The sequence below is a fragment of the Scardinius erythrophthalmus genome, assembly GCF_964197995.2.
Source record: "Scardinius erythrophthalmus genome assembly, chromosome: 11".
Taxonomy (NCBI): domain Eukaryota; kingdom Metazoa; phylum Chordata; class Actinopteri; order Cypriniformes; family Leuciscidae; genus Scardinius; species Scardinius erythrophthalmus.
In genome coordinates this window covers 5,724,740-5,746,912 of record NC_138231.1, presented here as the reverse complement: position 1 = coordinate 5,746,912, position 22,173 = coordinate 5,724,740, and the positions used below count along the sequence as shown (strand labels likewise).

General features: G+C 37.7%; 1 protein-coding gene across 1 annotated transcript; it reads left to right on the top strand.

Annotated features, from left to right (window-relative positions):
• The first annotated feature begins 65 nt into the window (after positions 1-65).
• wdr26b (WD repeat domain 26b) lies at positions 66-21,618 on the top strand. The gene is made up of 14 exons (XM_081378808.1): positions 66-682; positions 1,959-2,058; positions 4,380-4,436; positions 6,617-6,753; positions 7,909-8,006; positions 11,811-11,967; positions 12,062-12,200; positions 12,344-12,484; positions 13,775-13,894; positions 14,777-14,922; positions 15,007-15,085; positions 15,604-15,733; positions 15,813-16,007; positions 19,201-21,618. Exons 1-14 carry the CDS (start codon positions 477-479, stop codon positions 19,224-19,226), a joined length of 1,731 nt encoding a protein of 576 aa, XP_081234934.1. The 5' UTR covers positions 66-476; the 3' UTR covers positions 19,227-21,618.
• Positions 21,619-22,173: the final 555 nt, after the last annotated feature.

Below are 22,173 nucleotides of genomic sequence, written 5' to 3'. Positions count from 1 at the left end.
GCTGTTCTGATCATCTGTTCTATGTAAACTCCCTATAAATGATCATAAATAATTATTGATGAATTAATAGTCTCTGCTGCTAAGTTTCTCTGCGCGCCCCCTTTTGGTTGGAGCGCCGTCCGGAAGTGAGGCAGCAGGGGAATGTCCGGTGACGTCAGTGCGTCTGGACGCCATTAGATCTGCAGCTGTTTGGAGAGAAACAACAACAACACGAACGACCCTCGTACGAAACGCGCACTGGACCGCGGGAGCCCGACGCCTCTTTCCCCTCCCCCGGGCTTCACCGGCTTCTAACCACGGCCGCTCTCGGTGAGGAAACTCTGGCCTCCGCTTCCTCCTCCTCCGACTCGGACACCGGCGGAGCGTCGCCGCCCCCGCGGAAGAAGCACCGAGCCTCGGCGGCGGAGGGAGTAGGAGAGCCCGGGGCTTCAGCGGGCCTGCCATTAGCGACCCATCTCAGCCGAACCGGCACTAACATGCAGTCGAACGGGACTGGACAGGAGCAAAACCACCCAGCCAGCACAACGAACGGAGATGCCAACGGCCTCCAGAGCAACGCGGGCTCGGCTTCGGGGGCCTCCGGGACGAGTTCGGGTTCCTTGAAGAAGAAAAAGCGCCTGTCTCAGTCGGAGGAGGACGTGATTCGCCTCATCGGACAGCATCTGCACGGGTTAGGGCTGAAGTAAGTGTTGCGGTAATGAGGAGCACAACCGGACCGAGTCGGTTCTGGTAAAACCCGGTTTGACAGGTCGAGCGCGCGACTCAACTAGACCGCAGCCGTTATGTGATCATCGAAGCGAGCGACGTCGATCTTATAATGTCGTGTTTAATGACAATCACAACCTTTATACCCCGACAAAATAATATACAAATATCTATAATTCAACCAGAATGTCAGACAGATACAAACAAAGAGAGGTGCGATCACAGATGACAGCTGTGCGTGTGTGTCATGTATTTCTCGGGGCCCGAAAGCGTATTTTTGCTTTAGTGGTGTCAAATGTTAAGATGAATTAATTAAAATCAGCATATTTCTGTTAATACATGATATATGCGTGTTTATGCTACACCAAATCAGGATGACATCCTCTGTGTGTTTTTGCGTTTTAATGGCGGCTGTGGAATGTGTGTGTGTGTGTGTGTGTGTGTGTGTGTGTAGCAGCTGGTTTACATTAGAAAGAAGCTGAATCTAATTTTAGTGAAGATCTGCTAAATCCATCAGCTGCCTTTCAGATTCAAACCTCAAACATGAATTCTGAACAGTCACAATCCAGATCACTGTGCTTGAGCACACACACCCAAGAGCTAGACTACAAGATGAGCCGAAAACATCAAGAAAACTGCAAACATCCTTCCCATCCCCCCTCACACACACACACACACACTCTCTCTCTTTTGTAATCATAGCATGACGTCATTCTGTGGGACCCTGCATTCAAAACACTTTCACTCTGTTCTAGAAACCTTCACCTGTAACGACCTATTTACTGCATCATCATGTTTCAGCTTGTCTGTTGGGTTTTCTGTCTTTGTTAACCTAAAAATATATGTAAATAAAAAGGAGTGAATAACTTGAGGATGACTATGACTGTATTAAAGCAATATGACACACGAGTGTTGTAAGAGTGCTGCTGTTTTGATATTAACTGTGACGTGGCCGAGTGCCGCAGGTAATCGCACACAAAATCACCCAGAATCCCTTCAGAAATGATTATTTTCATTACGTAGCAGGGCCTCTGTGTCTTATTGCTTTTATGAAACCGTTAAAACATAATAATCGGTGTTAGAGACAAAAATTCATTAAGTTTAATAGTTGGCCTTTTAACTTCAGATGGCAACAGTACTTGAACAACTAGCTTTTGTTTTTCTCAAAGATGGCAAATAGAAACTTTAGTTTTAGTTATGGTATTTGATAAAGGTGTAATAAATGAGCGATGTGTTATCTGTCTCTCTTTTAGTCAGACGGTGGATTTGTTGATGCAGGAATCTGGCTGTCGATTGGAGCATCCGTCAGCCACGAAGTTTCGGAACCACGTCATGGAAGGGGAATGGGACAAGGTGAGCTTATTCCACATGACATATTTAGGCCTGGGGTTTAGATTAAGCCTTAGTTCAATTAGGACATTTAAGTAGCTTTTATAAATGTGCCTTGAGACAAAACAATGGCACAACAAAGTCACATTTGCAGTATCAAACTGATGCGTTAGAGGTGAATACATGCAGGTTATATATAGCTTATATTTTTAGATATGCTTGTGCAAGTTGCTTTTAGTTAAAACAGCTCAAACATGCATTTAATCATGCAATGAACCCTGGGATTATGTCATTTTTATGGGTTAGATTCAAAGTTGTCAGGAAAGATAGTCACTGTTATCGTGGTTATCAAAGTTTTACCCCATGTACTTTTTCAGTGCACTCTTAATTGCATTCCGTGCTTTTATTTTGCACGATGCATCAGTGCATGTTAAAGATAATATGTTTGTATTTTTAATCTTTCATAATAATACAGGGTCCCTACACAGTTTGCAAAAGAATGGAATTTGAATCAGAGTAATTTCCTGGTCTGGAAAAGTATGGAAAAAAGAAAACAGTATGGAAAATATTTGTTTCTATTCAAGTTTCTAAAATATAAAATTAAGATTTTCTAAAAATCATACAAGAGAGTTTTCATGGCAGAAGTTTAATGATTGTTGAACACGACTTTTCACTATGCAAAACATGTCTTTACCATGAGCGAGTGTTTTTTGAACTTCACTAAATGAATGTGTGCGTGACACTCGAACCAAACACTGATAAAGGAGCAAAGGATCGTCTTGAATCAGACTCTGCTGTTTGGTGATCGTGCAACATGAAACCACATTTACAGTATCAAACTGATGTGTCAGAGGTGAACACATGCAGCTTATAAAGCAGAGAAAATAAAAATATTTACAGATGACCGTACTATATACCAAAAATAATGCTGTATGAACCACTTATGCTAAATTTGATCTAATAAATGGGAATTTGTTAAATGGGAAATATGTCTGGGAAACCCTGATAACTAGTCTTTTACTTTTGGCTAATGTTCCAACAACTTTTGAATTCCTATGTTTAATGAAGTGAGGCTAGATTTAGTTTTAGATTATTATTTTTTTAAATCAAAGATAAACTTTACATTTTAAATGATTTTTTTTTATTATATGTTGTTGATTTGTTGTATTTTTTCTATTTCCCCCACTTGTCTCTCATCATGAATATATCCATGGTAGCTGTGGTGCTAAATTAAAAAACAAAAAACAACCAATCCAGTCAGTTCCCAATGGATAAAGTGACTCCTTTTTCCTCATTAAATAAAATTCACATTATTGGCGTAGAATGCGCCATGTTTATTAAGGTCTGACATGCTGACTGATGGGTGAACATCTGGTCAAAGGTCATGTAAATATGTATATGAGGGAGCTGTGAAAGGTCCTTCAAAAGAGACCTTAATTCTTTCTGATTTATGTGGTTTTGCATGCATAGAGAGTTTTGGTTTTGGCTCCATTGTGAATTCAGCCATTCTTTCTCTAACCACAGGTATGATGTTTCTTAAGTACATGATTGCAGGTCTTTCCCTTTCCTTCACACCTCATGACCAAACTGAAAGAAAAGTCCGGGGTCGTTTGAAAAGTGGATTCAGATATTTATCTGCAGTGTAGTTTAAAAATAAAAACAATCCAGATATGCTGTTTTTGTACAGGAAGGAGGAGTAGGTTTATTTGACCATTTCTCACCTGATTTTAGGAGAGTTTGGATGTGGGTTTGGACCATTGAAACCAAGATTTTCTAAGATGTCTGGCAGAAACAATAATCATGCTGACTTTTTGAGAGTTTGTGGTGGGATAAAACAAACTATGTAGAAATTGTGCTCCTGGCTTGAGGAACTGTTTCAGTCACTTCTGTGGATTTGGGGATTTCTTTTGTTTGTCTTCTGAACTAACAGTGGAAAAGCTGAATCCTATTTTTCCAGCTAATTCTTTACTAGTTTTCTTTCTGTTTATACAGGCAACTTTACAAACACCTAATGCTTCTTTCCATCTTATAAATGGAATTTGTGCAGAAAATGCTGCTCTTTAAAAAAAAAAAATCATTTGCACATTTTGATCAGTTTTTGTTTAAAGTTTGATTTTTAATCTTTCTTTAAAATGCACTTCACTAGTGCAAAGACATTCAGAGAACTGAAGTATGAATAAAGTGTCCGGATACATTCAAACCATTTTGAGTTTTAAGTTGATTTGACTTTTGTCACCAAGCTTGAAGGTTTTAAAGTAAAATCTATGTGGTGTGACTGTACTATGGTTGATTGTATTTTTCCACAAAATGCTGAACTGATGCTTCTGTTTCTTTCTGTGACACAGGCTGAAAACGACCTCAATGAGCTAAAAGCATTGATGCATTCACCCAACGCTATTGTGGTAAGACCACCAGACCCGGCCACATGCACTCTTAATGCTGAAAGCTTCAGAAGCTTCATCTGGAACAAGTGTTGTAGAAATCATTCTGGATAGGGTTGTCATATGTTCTTTCTTAAATTGGAACGTCAAGCCCACACTAAAGGCTTAGTAAGTTCTGGCTAGTTTCTAACTCTGTATTAAGTTTGGTTGCACCACATGTTCTTGAGGCAGAACGTAGCTAGTAGGTCAGAAGCTCTTTGTAAAGTAATGCATAGTTGCATAATATGTTTACATTCAATGATCCAGTAGCAGCCTTCAAATTTGTGAGCAGAAGTTGTTGAAACAGTGAATTTCAGTTTATCCTGTTAAAGTTTATTCTAACTTCTTTTACCTCAAACAGCTTATGGTAAAAATAGATTTCCACTGAAATGCAATGAATAATCATGAAAGTATTTTTTGTAAATAGCGTTCAGAATATCAGTATATCAATAAATACTGATACAAACAAACATAAGAAATTAGATTTATTTATTATGATTGATTTTGTTTGACACACAGTTTTTAGTTTGGGTTGGTTTTGAAGAGCCGCTAACAAGTTAATTATTTATAAAATTATTCTTTCTCTTAACATGTAAATAAGTGTAAATGTCAACTTCATCTTCTATGTGTAAAGGATTGTTGTTTGTCAGGTAAAACATGAGCTTATTGATGCAGTTCAGTGAGTCTCCTGTTCTGTAAATATTTCTTAGTTTATAGTTACTAATAGGGCTGGGCGATATGGAGCAAAAAATATATCTCGATATATTTTGCTATATCTCGATATACGATATATATCTCGATATCTTTACAGGAAAAATAACCCCCCAAAAACTACTGCAAAAACAAATATGCCAAATACCACAGTCTTTTTTTATTGAAGTGCAAATAGGTAGGCTGTTCATGTAGGAACAAAGTGCTTCTGCAGCATAAAAAAAAAAAAATCCCTGTATACAAAAATAATAATTTAACTGTAAAATAAAGGAAGAAATAATACATATTGTACTATTTTTAATAAACCTGTATAGAAATATCATTACTAATTTTGGCAAATAAATAAAAAAAATGCCATATATCCCCCAAAAACTGCACAACTGTAGAGTAAAACATTAATTAAAAAAAAAAGTGATAAAAATGCATCTAAAAATTGACATGATTGTTACAAAATAACACTGTCTGGGGCCTCTGGGGAACTCAGAACAACTGCTAGCATAAAGTTTAAGGTAAAAATAACTGCCATTAAATTATAGTATCTGACTACTATGCAATTAGATAAACTGTTCATTCATTACATCACTTTACCTCTGTCTTTATCCACCTTTATCTTCTTCTCTTCTTTTCGGCACTGTATATAGCAGAATAGGTAACTTAGGCTAATGCTAATTTATAATGTGTCATGTAAATTCGGCCATCCGTCACAATCAGGAAACTTTCAACGTGTCTAGAGCTGGCGCGAGCTGCCAGGCCCGTTTCTAGGGGAGCATGTTAAGTGTGAGTGTTAAGCGCCCTCAAACAAAAGCAATGCGGCGAGAGGCGACGCTACACAAAAAAATACCAACAACAACTGATCGCGCGCGCACTGTTTCTGACGCACTTCAAGCACTCGCTGGGCGGGGAAAGATTGATGTGCCTGACCGGACTCGGGGGACTTGAATGAGACAACACGCGAGGGCGGGGGCGAGCACAGCACAGAGAAGGCAAACAAGCAAATTGGCGAAATCAGAATTAAATATAAACAATATATCGATATATACGATATGTCAAAATCCATATCGAGTTTAAAAAATATCTCGATATATCGTAAATATCGAGATATCGCCCACCCCTAGTTACTAAGCTAAGTTGCAACTGGTCATTTCTGGATTCTTGCTACACAGATTTGAGATTGTTGACCTGACCCGATCTCAGGGTGTTTCCTCTTCAAAGGACCAAATTCTAATCTTTAGAACTGAAACAACTGAACAAGAACCTAGTTGTCTTTGCATTCACATTGTCTGTGTCCTTCAAAAGGGGGCTCAGGTTTATTTGTGCCATTTTAGTTGTAACCATGTCTTTTGTTGTGTCTCCATATTAGTTCTGACTGTTGTTTGAATGTAAAGTGGACTATTCTGCCATGTGTATGATAAATGATTGGGTCACTGAAGTGAGTCTTTCTTTCTTTCTAGCGGATGAAGTTTCTGCTTTTACAGCAGAAGTATCTGGAGTATTTGGAGGATGGAAAAGTTCTGGAAGCTCTGCAAGTGTTGAGAGGAGAGTTGACTCCACTCAAATACAACACTGATCGAATCCACGTGCTCAGCGGGTACTAAACATGACACATTAACATACTTGCCATTGTTAATAATAAACAATTTCCCTGTCTTAAAGGGTTTATTTGTTATTGCTAATATGGCTGTCGCGGTAACCACAATATTATAATACCATGATACGTACAAGCCAACCACAGAGGAATGCAAGTAATCGCCACAACCGCGATGTTCGCGTGTTTTCTTGTTTTTTTTCCATAAGGCTATGCCGTTCTTGTTTTACATTTCATTTGAGTAATGAATGTTAATAATGATAACACATCTTTTCCGCCAACTGGCTCTTTTGTTCTTAAGACTCCGTGTACAATTGTGATTTGTACAGAGGCTCTGTTGATTTGCACTAAACAAGTCTAAACAGAGAGAGAGAGAGAGAATGAGAACGTGCAATTACCTGTGTCTATACTTCTTCAGGGCGAGTCATATATTCATGAAAAAAAAAAGGTTTGCCATGTCCGAATAGAAAAGTGAAATATTTGCTGGAGCATCCTGTCAACATTTAAGGGTATTTCCCATGAATGTCGTCAGCACTGGTCTGATACTGGATACTACTGGGAAATATCAAGTCTCAGCCTCTCGTCTAGTCAGATTTGAGGATTGGAAATAACTGTACACTATACAAACAATAGTACAACAAGCTTATTGTCAGGTTTATGTTCTGTTTTGTGGACCAATATTTTGACATTCTGTTCTGTTTCCTTTAGTTCCTGTTTCCCCGCTCTGTTTAGTTTCGGTTTCATTGGTTACTGATTATGTCCTTATTTGTTTATTTAGTTACATATTAGTTTCACATTTGTCTAGTTTACTTTCCTTCACCTGTTTATATAGCCCTGTTTCAGTTGTTCTTGTTCAGTTCTCGTTTATGCATTGTTTGCTTTATTCTCCTGCGTGTTCATTAATTTATTAATAAAGCCTCTTTTGTTTTTGAATCCCCATCTTCGTGCCTGTTGACCACATTGTAACACTTATTTATATAGCAAAAATAAATCATTTTAAAAATCGTGATAATTACCTATTCAAAATCACTGCAAGGGAAATTCCTTTAGCCCTAATTGCTCAAATGTATTACTATTGAGCTCTTTATAGATCTTGTACTATGAAAATCACTGTGATCTGTGTCGATGGCTCACTCTGATTTGCTGTGTGTTTTTAAGGTATCTGATGTGCAGCCATGCTGAGGATCTGAAGGCAAAGGCGGAATGGGAGGGAAAAGGCGCTGGATCACGTTGTAGATTACTGGACAAGCTCCAGGGTTAGTATACAAACACACACATTTACAGAGATCTATATGTGAGGACATACTATAGTCTCCTGAGGGCTTTTCACACTGCGCCTAACCCCGGGTTATCATTTTAAAACCCCGCTTTTAAGCGATATGGTGTTAGAATGTTATGGCAGATGCTTGGCTACAGACAAGCAAATGCGTGCCTCATATTCACATTCTTTGGACAGTCACGGAAAAACTGCGTGCTGAATAAACAATCGTTTCAGCTTTTGAGGAGAAAAATGTCATATGGTGACAGAAAACGTGACAATTGGAGTGAAGCAGAGACCATTTCATTCTTAACTTTATAGTCCAAAAAAATCCGTTCAGGATAATCTTGATAGTACAGTTAGCAATATATATTATGTGAGGATGTGCAATCTGAAGGCGGGTCGATGTCATCAGTGAACAATTCCTCTGTCAGATCAAGCAATCGTGTTTGTTTGGAGCGTATGCCTAATAGACCCCTTTTGCGCTTACGTCACGGCGCTAGCTGGAGGCAAAACAAACGGAAAACTGGAGGCGGCCAATACAAACCAGCACAGATTCGGCTACATAATAAGGAGCTTAAATTATTATTTTTATTATTAAAAGTCATCTTGTTGTGTTCTTGGGTGCAAGAATCAATGAAAAATGAGTATGCTGTATCTGGAAATTTTATTTCTAGAAAATATTCATATCATTAAAATTGCACCGTAGTGTCACTCTTTACATTGTCGTCTTGGTGCTGGCTAGGCAGAACTGCGGATCGCACCACACAAGTCTTTACATGACCATTCAGCACATAGTTATATTATAGGCATCTAAATATATTTATATGTCCTCAGTTTCTCTTTACCCTCAGTTTCTCTATCGGGTAGGTGTAGAAGTCAGGCCACTCAACCGGAGGTAGCATTAACGTTAATCCTGTCAGTTCGTACATTGACTGAGCGTGTACGGTCATCTGGTTCGGTCCGTTAAAATTAACTTTTGCAAATAACAATCGGCATCCTGGACAGTGAGTGACCTTGCACATTAAGACAAAATCGGATTTTCTCCAGTCATTGTTAAAAAACAAGCTAACAAAACTTGCAAACTAACGTTAGTGAAGCGGCCAGAGGGATCTTTCTGCCTCCAGCTAAGCTCCGCCCACACAAATACGTCACTGTGTTTACCAACTGTAAAAGGGTCTATATACGACTCCTATATGTCACTGTAATCATCTTTTACCTTCATTACAATCGTCATCCATCAACACTATATTAGCGAAACAGGTTTTGTTTATCCAGCTGAGAGGTGCAGTTTGCGTATCCCATGTTCATGAAGCGGTTGGGTGTTTTGAGTCTGCATTTCACAGAACGCAATAAGAAACAGCTTGGGCTGCTCCAAATCTGAGACACTCACAGTATACGTACGAGAGAGCTGGTGCTATGTTAATTACATTATATGAATTATATTAATATATTGAAATTATTTTAAGTTATTTCACGGCCCACCTGGAGAATCACTGCTTTAAGGCCGTGTGTCCACCAAAGGCGCTCTGCTGAAAACGCCTAGCTGTGGGCGCTTGAGAGCGTTTTGCCAGCGTTGCGTTTTTTTTCAGTTGAGACACTTTGCTTGTTATGATACGGAATATCCGCGAAAGTGTTACTAGTATCTCATTTCACACATATTTTGTTTCTGTGTTGATTCTATATTAAAATGTCAATACAATGTAATGTATTTTCTCTGGCTCTTGTTTTAAATGATTTTGTTCCGTTATTATGCTTGTTATTGTCATCTGTTGACGTACGTTGTACAAGCAGAATGTGGCGGACACGGTTGGTCGGTTTGGTATTAGTCCCGCCCCTCCTCCACTGTGATTGGACGGTAGGGCTGCACGATTATGATTATTATTCCCTTGAAATTCTAATTGCGATTATTAATTACGATTATTACAATTTACATTGAATATATATATGTATGTATATATATATATATATATATATATATATATATATATATGTATGTATATATATATATATATATATATATATATATATATATATATATATATATATATATATATAATAGGCTATATATATATATTGCATATTATTATACATGTTTACTTAAAAATTGTGAACATACACACTATCCCCCTTTACTTAACATACACATAAATTGTAAGAATATGACTAATAGTAAAGAAAAAATAAACATTAGGCCTATGCTAAAGCTGTTAAATAGCAGTCCCAGACTAGCTTTTGTTAATACAATGTTGGTATGAGCGAGCCACCACAGTCATTTAAAAATATAAAAAACAACACAAAGTGAAAATAAAGTGGCATTTTGGGGTTAATATTGAAATGACAGTTACCATGGTGAATACATAATATTAAAAGGAACTGTTAATGAAACATGTAAACTGCTCCTGGTGAATAGAATGAAAATCATACCTGCATGCAAGTCCTTCTCAGCTAGCACACGACATACCAGTAACGTGATTTATTGGTATTTTACTTTTATTTCGTGACTTACTAATTTACACCGTAACAACGTTGCATGCTCGTAGTTTCCTTTGCACTTTATACACAGCGCGCGCCTCCGCATTTGCGCGTACAATGGAAGAGCTAACGGCTGACATGACAGGAACGTCCGTTTTTCTGAGGTGAAAGACTTTTTATTTCAGCGTACACAATACACATACGTCACTGCCTGGTAGTTGCTGGGTTTTCTGAAGTAGTTGGGATTCGCCTCTCATAACATGCTCTAAATGCACGCAAAGTGTTTTTTTTTTTTTGGTAATCGCGGCTTTGAACGATTACGTAATCGTGGCATCCATAATCGCAATCGCGATTAGAAATTCGATTAATTGTGCAGCCCTATTGGACGGTTGGGTAAAAAGTGACAGTGATGAGCGCTGCGTTTTACCAAAAGTTGAACATTCTTCAACTCTCGGCAACCTGTAAAAAATGCCAAACGCTCAGCGTGAAAAAGACGCTCAGCACCTCGTTACGCTCATGGCGTTTTAAAAACGCGGCGCTCCCATTGAATACAATTGAAAAAACACGCCAGCCGCGTGGAAAAAAAGCTTTGATGGACACACAACTACATGACATTCCTCCCAGGTTAGTGACATCACTAACCCTAAAATTTACATAAACCCACCCCTGGGATCACGATTTATAGATTATCAAGACAGAATATGCTAATCAATGACTAGTAGATAACTACATATACGCTACATGAATTCACAAATTAACCATTCAGAAATGTTGTCTACATGTTGTCACTTCTTCTTGAGTCTCTCCATCTTTGTCTGACTTCGGTTTGAACATAAAAGGTTAAAAGTTTTTGAAATGTTCAGTGCATGTCTGTGTGAGGTAAAATGACACAAGCTGTTGAAGCTCCGCCCCCTGTGCCGGGAGCAGCAGCTCATTTGCATTTAAAGGAACAGACACAAAACGGTGCGTTTTTGCTCACCCTCAAAAAGTGACAACTTTAACATGCTATATAAAAATATCTGTGGGGTATTTTGAGCTAAAACTTCACTTACACACTCTGGAGACATCAAAGACTTATTTTACTTCTTGTGAAAAGGGCATTATACCACCCCTTTAATGATTTTGAACTTTTAGAATAAAAAAAAAGTCATTGCTTTTAAGCTCATCACAAAATGGAAATTTTGTCAGATTTAGCTCCTATTTGAGGGTATTTTTGTCTTCAGCGTATAGCCTAGTATACAAGCACAACCCACAATATTTCACTGTTTCCAATTAACTTCATATAATCTATTTTAATTCTACTCATGTGTTTGTGTGTATCGTTTAGCGTACCTGCCCCCCTCTGTGATGTTGCCTCCTCGGCGGCTGCAGACGCTGCTCAGACAGGCTGTGGAGATGCAGAGAGATCGCTGCCTTTATCACAACACCAAACTGGACTCCAGTCTGGACTCGGTGTCCTTACTGCTGGATCATGTCTGCACCAGGTGTGCTGCGTTTACACATTCGAACGCAACACACACACACACACACCCTCCTCCGCTCTCAACGATTTCAACATCTCCGTGTTTGTGTTTGCAGGAAACAGTTTCCCTGTTACACACAGCAGATCCTCACAGAGCATTGCAATGAAGTCTGGTTCTGCAAGTTCTCCAACGACGGCACTAAACTTGCCACCGGCTCGAAGGACACAACCGTGATCATCTGGCAGGTGGAGCCGGTGAGTGAGGACGTCTTTCACGTGGACATGCATCGAAACATTTGAGCATCTCGGGAGTCAAACTTTTTCAGTGAGAGTTGACATCTTGAATAGCTCTGTTTGAAGTGGGATGGTGTGGTATAAATATCCACTCTCACACACAGGACTCGCATCAACTGAAGCTCTTACGGACTCTGGAGGGTCACGCGTACGGTGTGTCGTATCTTGCCTGGAGTCCTGATGACGTTTACCTGATCGCCTGCGGTCCAGACGACTGCTCTGAGCTCTGGCTGTGGAACGTTCAGGTAAACGTAGTGCACATCTTATTGGATTCTGATTTGCCAGAATATGCTAATCTACATCTGGGCTGATCTAATGCTACCTTCAAGTCATTGTTGCAATTACAAGATGACGATTGCACATGAAGATTTTCTTTTGGCTCAGTATTTTTATTTTATTAATTGATTGTATTATAAATTTTACTGGTGGATGTGGATTATTAGTTTGTTTGTGATCGTTTTGTTTACTGATGTAGAATTGTTCTAAAGCATGATAGGATCATTTAGCCACATTTGAGACACTTTCCATCATTCTCTGGCTACTTGAAAATGATTAAATACATAGAAAAAGCATTGATTAGGTGTGTAATACACAACCTTTGCTCTTCAATTTATTGCAAAAAGTTTCTTTTGTTGGAAGTAAAAAAGAGAAAACGTATGTTAGACATGTTATGTCATTACTACAATATCCAAAATCAAAAAATATGTTCTTTTTTTTGCTGTAGTATATATTAATAATAATTATGAAAATATTGATAATGAAATTAAATAATATAATGATCATTATATATTATAGCAATTTAAAATTATTCATACTTTTCTGATTTGTAATTTTTTTCAAATTCAATCATTAAAAAAAATCTAATTAATATGAAAGTACTATTTGAATGTAGCATATTATCCTTATATTTACTACATTTTTTGTTTTATAATTAAATAAAAAAATTGAGTATTGATAATTATTAAAATTATTAAAGATTTTTCTAATTCATGAATTCACTTCTCAATTATTTTTGAAAATACTGTTAAATTTTATTGCAGCAGTGATTTATTTACTATCTTTAAAATTAGATTGAGATGTTTTACAATAGAATAATAAATATTAATACTATTTAATATTTACATACTTTGAGCAGGCACTACTTTTGAATTTGAACTTAAAAAAAATGCGTTCTATATATCTGTATAAGTACAAATGTAATCCAGACGTACTACATCCGCCATGTTGTCATTATCATGTCAGCGTCAGTAGCGTCCCTTCACCTCTATTCATAAATCCTCTCCCGTGGGCTCATGGGATAGTATAGTGTCCATCATATGCACAATTCAGGATCTCACCGGAAGGAGTAGGTCATCCGGGGACTTTTCGCCTACTGTTTTTCGAATACTATGTATTCAGACATACTACTCTGTTGGCGTACTGTTTTTCATATATACTATATAGAATTCTGAAGTATTCAATATTGAACGCAGCTTAAAGACTTTAATTTTAGCTCAACTCTGACCTTTGACTCTCTTCTTCCACCTGGTGATCAGACAGGAGAACTGCGGACAAAGATGAGTCAGTCTCATGAGGACAGCCTGACCAGTGTCGCCTGGAACCCCGACGCCAAGCGCTTCGTTACAGGAGGACAGAGAGGGCAGTTTTACCAATGTGTAAGTTCAAAATGGACTTGAAGGGGTTTGATTGTCAGGATTTGACAGGCTTCTCTTTAGCTTAGTAATGATGGACTTTACAGTTATTGAACTGAGCTGACTTGAGCCGAATAATGACACTGTTGTCTTTTTAGAGCTTCTTTACAGCAGAATTAGAATTTTGCATTACTGATTGTTATTTTCCTGTTTATTACTGTGAAGCTGCTTTAAAGGGGTGCTATAATGCCCTTTTCACAAGATGTAAAATAAGGCTTTGATGTCCCCAGAGTGTGTGTGAAGTTTTAGCTCAAAATACCCCACAGGAAATTTTTTATAGCATGTTAAAGTTGTCACTTTTTGAGGGTGAGCAAAAACGCACCGTTTTTGTGTCTGTCCCTTTAAATGCAAATGAGCTGCTGCTCCCGGCACAGGGGGCGGAGCTACAAGAGCTCTTTCTAAGCAGCTTAGATTACCTCACACACACATGCACTGAAAATAGAATGAATTTATGTAGCTGATATGTAGCTAACTATCTTCTAGTCATTGATTAGCATATACTGTCATGATAATCTATAAATCGCGTTCCCAGGGGCGGGTTTATGTAAATTTTAGGGTTAGTGAGGTCACTAACCAGTGAAGAAGCTCATTGTAGTCCCTACCAGCCGTTTGTTGTAGTCCTTAAAAAGCGATTTCTGTAAAAGAAAATATCTTACTTTGCTTTGAACTTTGAGCGTGTAACTTTGCAGATGTTTATGCTCAAACAGCAACATTACACACTAACTGAAGTTAGAAAAGTGAAATCATAATCAACCACCCCTTTAAAACTATTTTAGCAGCTTTGTATTAAGCACTATATAAATAAAGGTGACCTGACTTGTTGATTTGTTGGTTGTGCTTGGACAGGATCTTGACGGAAACCTGTTGGAGTCGTGGGAAGGCGTGCGTGTGCAGTGCCTCTGGTGTATGAACGACGGCCGGACTGTTCTCGCCTCTGACACGCACCAGCGGATCCGGGGATACAGTTTCGAGGACCTAACAGACAGAAACATGTAAGCAGCTGTTCATTTTTCAGATGGTTCTGAGTTTTGGAAACTGTGTCTGAACTTTCACTTCTCTATTTGTTTCTACTCTAGAGTTCAGGAGGATCATCCTATAATGTCTTTCACTGTTTCAAAGAATGGAAGATTAGCTTTGTTAAATGTTGCAACTCAGGTAAGCATATGGGTCTAGAACTTAGGTTCATTCGTTTACTTTGTTTTAATTCGTGTTTTTAACAATAAAAGAATAGTAGTTCATTAATAATTATTATTAAATATTATAATAATAAAACATTTTTTCGATTATTTTTCATTAATTCATTTTCTAGTTGATTTTCATTCATTTTGAAGATATTATTTTATTGCTGCAATACTTGCTTATGTTTACTACCTTTAAATTAATTTGAATGCTTTTTAGCTTTTAAATTATTGATAATAAAAAAAAGATTTTCGAGAACATTTTATTTTATTGCAGCGATGTTGATTAATGATAGTTTTTTATAGTAGTTATTTTTAAATAATAGTTTCTTTAAGTAATTTTCAAATTATTCAAGAATATTGCTTTAAATTGTATTGCAGTAATGTTATCTTTATTTTTTTTTGCATATTGTGATGTTTTACTAATGTTCAGTGTTTATAAGCGAATGTGTCTCACACTGTGTCCTAACCAAACCTTGTGTGTGTTTGTCTCAGGGCGTTCATCTCTGGGACCTACAGGACCGCGTGTTGGTCAGGAAGTTTCAGGGTGTGACACAGGGTTTCTACACCATTCACTCCTGCTTCGGTGGACACAACGAGGACTTCGTCGCTAGCGGAAGTGAAGGTAACTGAGTTTATTCCTCAGCTTCTTTGCTCGGGGTGTATTTTTAATGAGTGTCACTCAATCTCGCTCTGTCTCTCAGATCATAAGGTATATATTTGGCACAAGCGCAGTGAGCTGCCGATCGTGGAGTTGACGGGACACACACGCACAGTGAACTGTGTCAGCTGGAACCCGTGCATTCCCAGTCTTATGGCCAGCGCTTCTGATGACGGCACAGTCCGAATCTGGGGACCCGCACCCTTCCTGGACGCACAAGAGCTGGACGGCCTCAATGGTACAGACATACTATCCAGTCGCAGAATATACAGCAAGTGTAATAGTGTAGTTGATGCACAAGCAAAAAGTACTATCACTCTCAATAATACTTGACAATAAAGACAACAATAATCTAATTAAATGTGAGTTTCAATAACATTCTTAAGTAAATAGGATTGACTGTGTAACACATTATGAAAAAAATATTGTCATTTAATTTTTGTATTTTTCCCGTCTCAACTTTTCACAATCCAGTCAATTTTTAACATTATTATATTATCAAAAGTTATTTTTTTAAAAATTCTCAAATTGTTTTTGAAAACTTTTACATTTTATTGCAGCAATCATTAGTGTTGTCAGAAGTACCGACTTCGGTACGGTTCTGAAATTGAAAAAATGTGATGATACCAGCATTTCCCTCTAGCATTTTGAGTGCCGTTGAATGGATTCTTAAACGCCTCTGATTGGCCATTGCGTTCACATGCTCAACATTTATGATGTCATTATGTTACTGAAGTACAATAGGTTTTGTGAATTTGTATCTTTTTTTTATGTTGACTTAAAGCATTTTTGAAGGCCTTTTTTAACTACTTTGTTACAACGTAATCTCATTTGAGGCTGCCGGACGAGTGTTGCGAGTGACTGAGTCATGAATGCATGAGCTAACTTTTCTGGAACAGGGACAGAAACAGTGTTTTGTCACTATAGCAGTATTTCTAATGCTGTTCTAAAGACTGGGACTAACAAAAGCCATTATGCTGTCAGTCAAACAGGTTCTTAACCATATTGTTGTGACTGAAGCTTTTTACCAATGAATAGTACTTCCGTCATAAGTTAACAAGAATTTTGTTAGTACAGTCTGTTAACTTTAAAAACCGGTCTGGACTAAATATAAAATAATTATGTAATAATTTAAGTAATTATGTTGAAGTTGTAAACTGTTATATACACTGCCATTCCATATTTTTTTTTTTTAAGTATTTTATATATATTCACCAAGGCTGCATTTATTACATCAAAAATACATTAAAACTGGTAATATAATAATGGTAATTAATATAATAATATTAATATAATTTAAAATGACTGTTTTATATATATACAGTGAGGAAAATAAGTATTTGAACACCCTGCTATTTTGCAAGTTCTCCCACTTGGAAATCATGGAGGGGTCTGAAATTTTCATCGTAGGTGCATGTCCACTGTGAGAGACATAATCTAAAAAAAAAAATCCAGAAATCACAATATATGATTTTTTAACTATTTATTTGTATGATACAGCTGCAAATAAGTATTTGAACACCTGTCTATCAGCTAGAATTCTGACCCTCAAAGACCTGTTAGTCTGCCTTTAAAATGTCCACCTCCACTCCATTTATTATCCTAAATTAGATGCACCTGTTTGAGGTCGTTAGCTGCATAAAGACACCTGTCCACCCCATACAATCAGTAAGAATCCAACTACTAACATGGCCAAGACCAAAGAGCTGTCCAAAGACACTAGAGACAAAATTGTACACCTCCACAAGGCTGGAAAGGGCTACGGGGAAATTGCCAAGCAGCTTGGTGAAAAAAGGTCAACTTTTGGAGCAATCATTAGAAAATGGAAGAAGCTAAACATGACTGTCAATCTCCCTCGGACTGGGGCTCCATGCAAGATCTCACCTCGTGGGGTCTCAATGATCCTAAGAAAGGTGAGAAATCAGCCCAGAACTACACGGGAGGAGCTGGTCAATGACCTGAAAAGAGCTGGGACTACCGTTTCCAAGGTTACTGTTGGTAATACACTAAGACGTCATGGTTTGAAATCATGCATGGCACGGAAGGTTCCCCTGCTTAAACCAGCACATGTCAAGGCCCGTCTTAAGTTTGCCAATGACCATTTGGATGATCATGGGAGAAAGTCATGTGGTCAGATGAGACCAAAATAGAACTTTTTGGTCATAATTCCACTAAACGTGTTTGGAGGAAGAAGAATGATGAGTACCATCCCAAGAACACCATCCCTACTGTGAAGCATGGGGGTGGTAGCATCATGCTTTGGGGGTGTTTTTCTGCACATGGGACAGGGCGACTGCACTGTATTAAGGAGAGGATGACCGGGGCCATGTATTGCGAGATTTTGGGGAACAACCTCCTTCCCTCAGTTAGAGCACTGAAGATGGGTCGAGGCTGGGTCTTAATGACCCGAAGCACACAGCCAGGATAACCAAGGAGTGGCTCTGTAAGAAGCATATCAAGGTTCTGGCGTGGCCTAGCCAGTCTCCAGACCTAAACCCAGTAGAGAATCTTTGGAGGGAGCTCAAACTCTGTGTTTCTCAGCGACAGCCCAGAAACCTGACTGATCTAGAGATGATCTGTGTGGAGGAGTGGGCCAAAATCCCTCCTGCAGTGTGTGCAAACCTGGTGAAAAACTACAGGAAACGTTTGACCTCTGTAATTGCAAACAAAGGCTACTGTACCAAATATTAACATTGATTTTCTCAGGTGTTCAAATACTTATTTGCAGCTGTATCATACAAATAAATAGTAAAAAAATCATACATTGTGATTTCTGGATTTTTTTTTTTAGATTATGTCTCTCACAGTGGACATGCACCTACGATGACAATTTCAGACCCCTCCATGATTTCTAAGTGGGAGAACTTGCAAAATAGCAGGGTGTTCAAATACTTATTTTCCTCACTGTATATATATATATATATATATATATATAAAACAGTCATTTTAAATTATAATATTATTTCACAATAAATATATATATTTTTTTATATATATATATATATAATTTATTTATATATATATATATATATATATATATATATATATATATATATATATATATATATATATATATATATATATATATATATATATAATTGAATAAATACATAAAATTTATATATATATATATATATTATGTATTTATTCAATTTGCCTGTTGAGTGGATCTCTATTCTAATATGATGATTTGCTGCTTAAGAAACATTTATTATTATTATAGATGTCAAATTCAGCTGTGCTGCTTCATATTTTTGTGGAAAATGCATTTTTTTCTCTGATGAATCGAAAGTTCAAAAGAACAGCATTCATTTGAAACCAAAATCTTTTGTGACATCATAAATGTCTTTACTGTCACATGGTCAATTTAACGGATCCTTGCTGAGTAAAAGTGTTGCAATCACATGTCAATATCTCTCTCATTTTCTCAGAGAGTTGCAACAGTATGGACAGTTGATGGCAGCCCTGGAACAGACGGCTTCTTATTACAAGAAATATGCGAAGTCCACCCGAGAAAAACACGATTACAGCATTGCCCTCCTCCACAACGACACACAAGAGTGCAAACGCGAAAGAGATCCAGAGCCTCGCTTTCAGGAGTCCGGAGGCAGCGGAGAGAACCACGGATCTGATCTCTTTCCCATCGTGTTCCCACATTATAACCCTTACATTAGGCCTGAAGACAAGATGCCGCCCATCAGGCTCGAGCGCCGGGGTGGGTGACCAGGGTTCGGCCGGGTGTTTAAACTCACACTCAATGTTTTTCCTCTCGCTCTCAATCCTCCAGCGGCAAAAGGACACGACACTTTTTTTAAAAAGAAATCCTAGTCCTAGCAATTCTCTTTTGTTCCTTTAGCAGTTGATCAGCTTGGGCTTTTAGTGTTGATGATGGAGTGCTGTAGTTTTTCTGTTTTTTTGTTTTTGTTTTTTTATCTTTCAGAACACAAAAGCATTTGTTTCCACCGGGCCCACGTCACGCATCAGCAGGGGTCAGAGGTCACGTTCTGATCTCTGAGAGTTTGAGTGTTGGACTCAAATTCTGCTTCGGCCTCCCTCCTGTAGCACAGCCGTGTGTGTGTGTGTGTGTGTTCAAATGTGCCTGAAGTTGGTGTACGTTCGCATGTGGCACTGTTTTCTCACGAGCGTGAGTGTGTCCCCTGTTTAGCTGTATTAATTATTTTAACAGAATCTGACCGAAGCCCCAGAGACCTTCATCTGTGGAACAAAAACTTGAGAACCATTTTGTATCTTTTTTTTTTTTTTTTTTTAAAGAAACCTATTAGCAAAGTTCCTTGTTTTCACCACTTACCTTAGAGGTGGCGTTCAGGAGAGAGACTTTGACATATTAGTTAGAAAAATTGATCGGAAACGTGACTCTGAGAGCGAAACGCACGTTCAGAGCGTGCGTGAAAACGTGCCGACAGCTTTAAACAGAAAAGATACTGTGACACTCAAACTGTCAATCAGATATCCGGCTCCTGATGAGGAGTTTGTGGCGTTTAAATGACCTATGCAGCAACATTTGAGCTGAGACCCCAGATATAATGTTTCTCGCAGCAGCCATACCAGCATTAAAATAAACCGTCTCCGACCGCACTACATATCCACAACCATTTCATCTCTGCCTGTGCGTTAGTTCAATTAAATTCCCTGATCTGAGCTGTTTACACCAAATATCGAGCATTTGAGTCCCCCTTTTTGGAGAGAAATAAATATTTGCTATGGACTGATATTAAATGTTTGAAAAGAAATGCTTTTCTGCCTGTTTTTATGGAAGTTTTTGTTACTTTTTTGGTTTACAATATTTTTTTTTTTTTTTTTTTGGTTGACTTTATCTCTGTATCATTATATTAAACTATAACCAGATCATTTGTCTCCTCTTTTTTTAAATCTTTTATTTAAGCATTGTTAGCATTTTTTTTTTTTTACATGTATATTATTACATTAACCATAATTTTATTAACATCCACATATGCTTTTCGCAGTCATAAGATGGTGCTAAACGCTCCGGCCTTTGCCTCGCAGGTGAAAGTTTAAATGGATGTCCAGATTATTTCACAATCTTTTCTAAACTTGGATCAAAAAACTTTATTAAACATTTTTAAGGGTTTACCCTCGCCAACTTTATGAATATTAAAAGCTGGGCGCTGCTAAAGCGCTATGAGAAATTCGTTATAAAAGCAATTGTTTGAGAGCAATTCACGATCAATTCTATTGTTCCAATGACTATTTTAGTTATTGAAGATTTGTAAAAATGGATTTTGATATAGAATGGCTTCAGTGAAATCTCCGCATTGCTCAGCAACATCTGCCTGTTTTGGTTTTCATTGAATTTTGCCTGTTTACTTGAGGACCATTTTGTGCCATTAGCAAATAAACATTGAATAAAATCTCAACAATAATTGGTTGCTGCTTGGACCAGGCTGATGCTTGTGCACTGTGACACGTCTTTGCTGTTGATTTAGCTGATCTGAGAGCAGTTTGTTACTTTCTTTGGCTATTCCTCATTGTTTTAAAGAACTAAAAACAAGCCTGCTCATTACAGCAGTAGACATACTATTAATGCATTTGATGATGATGATGATGATGATGATGGGGGTAGTACTGTTACTCTACTAACCATATGCAAGAGGGTCTCTTTTTTCCAGCTAACTGCAGGTGTGTTGCTCTCATGTTTGACTGTGAATCAGATGTGCGAGAGGTTTTCGTCATGATAACTGCTCCTGTCCGAAGGGCATCCCATTTGCATTAAATGTGTTATTTCAAAAGTGATTGTACTGTTTTGTATTGTTGTGTAGGAAATGTTATGTATGCATATTTTCAATAAAGCATTCAGGGTTTTGAAACATAATGAGGCATTTCACATTGAACTGCATGGGGTCACAAGACCACTGTTAAATCTTTTTTTTTTTTTTTTTATAGTGACCAATTCTTAAACCTTTACAGAATATTTGGTTACAACAAGAATAATCCACTACGAAAAGTACTGTAGTGGCACCATGGTATAGTACCGGTAATAGTATAGAATGAATGGTAATACCATTCATATACAATGGTATTTATTTTACATGATACTATAATGTTGACTACTTCAAAGAATGCTATTTTTACATTATCACCATTAAGACACGAAAAAAAAAACCTAGTTATTTAATTTATTTATTTTAGCTTTAATTAGGTTTCTACGTAGGTGTATTTTGGTGTATTATTGGCCCCCCGACTAAGCCTGGTTTCTCCCAAGGTTTTTTTCCCCATTCTGCCTCCTGATGGAGTTTTGGTTCACATTTAATTTAATATTCAACAATAATATTGATCTGCCTGCATTGACACCACTATATGAGAACTGAACTGAGCTGGACGATGACATCACGGTTTTCTCCAGAGCGGCTATATATATAAATTAA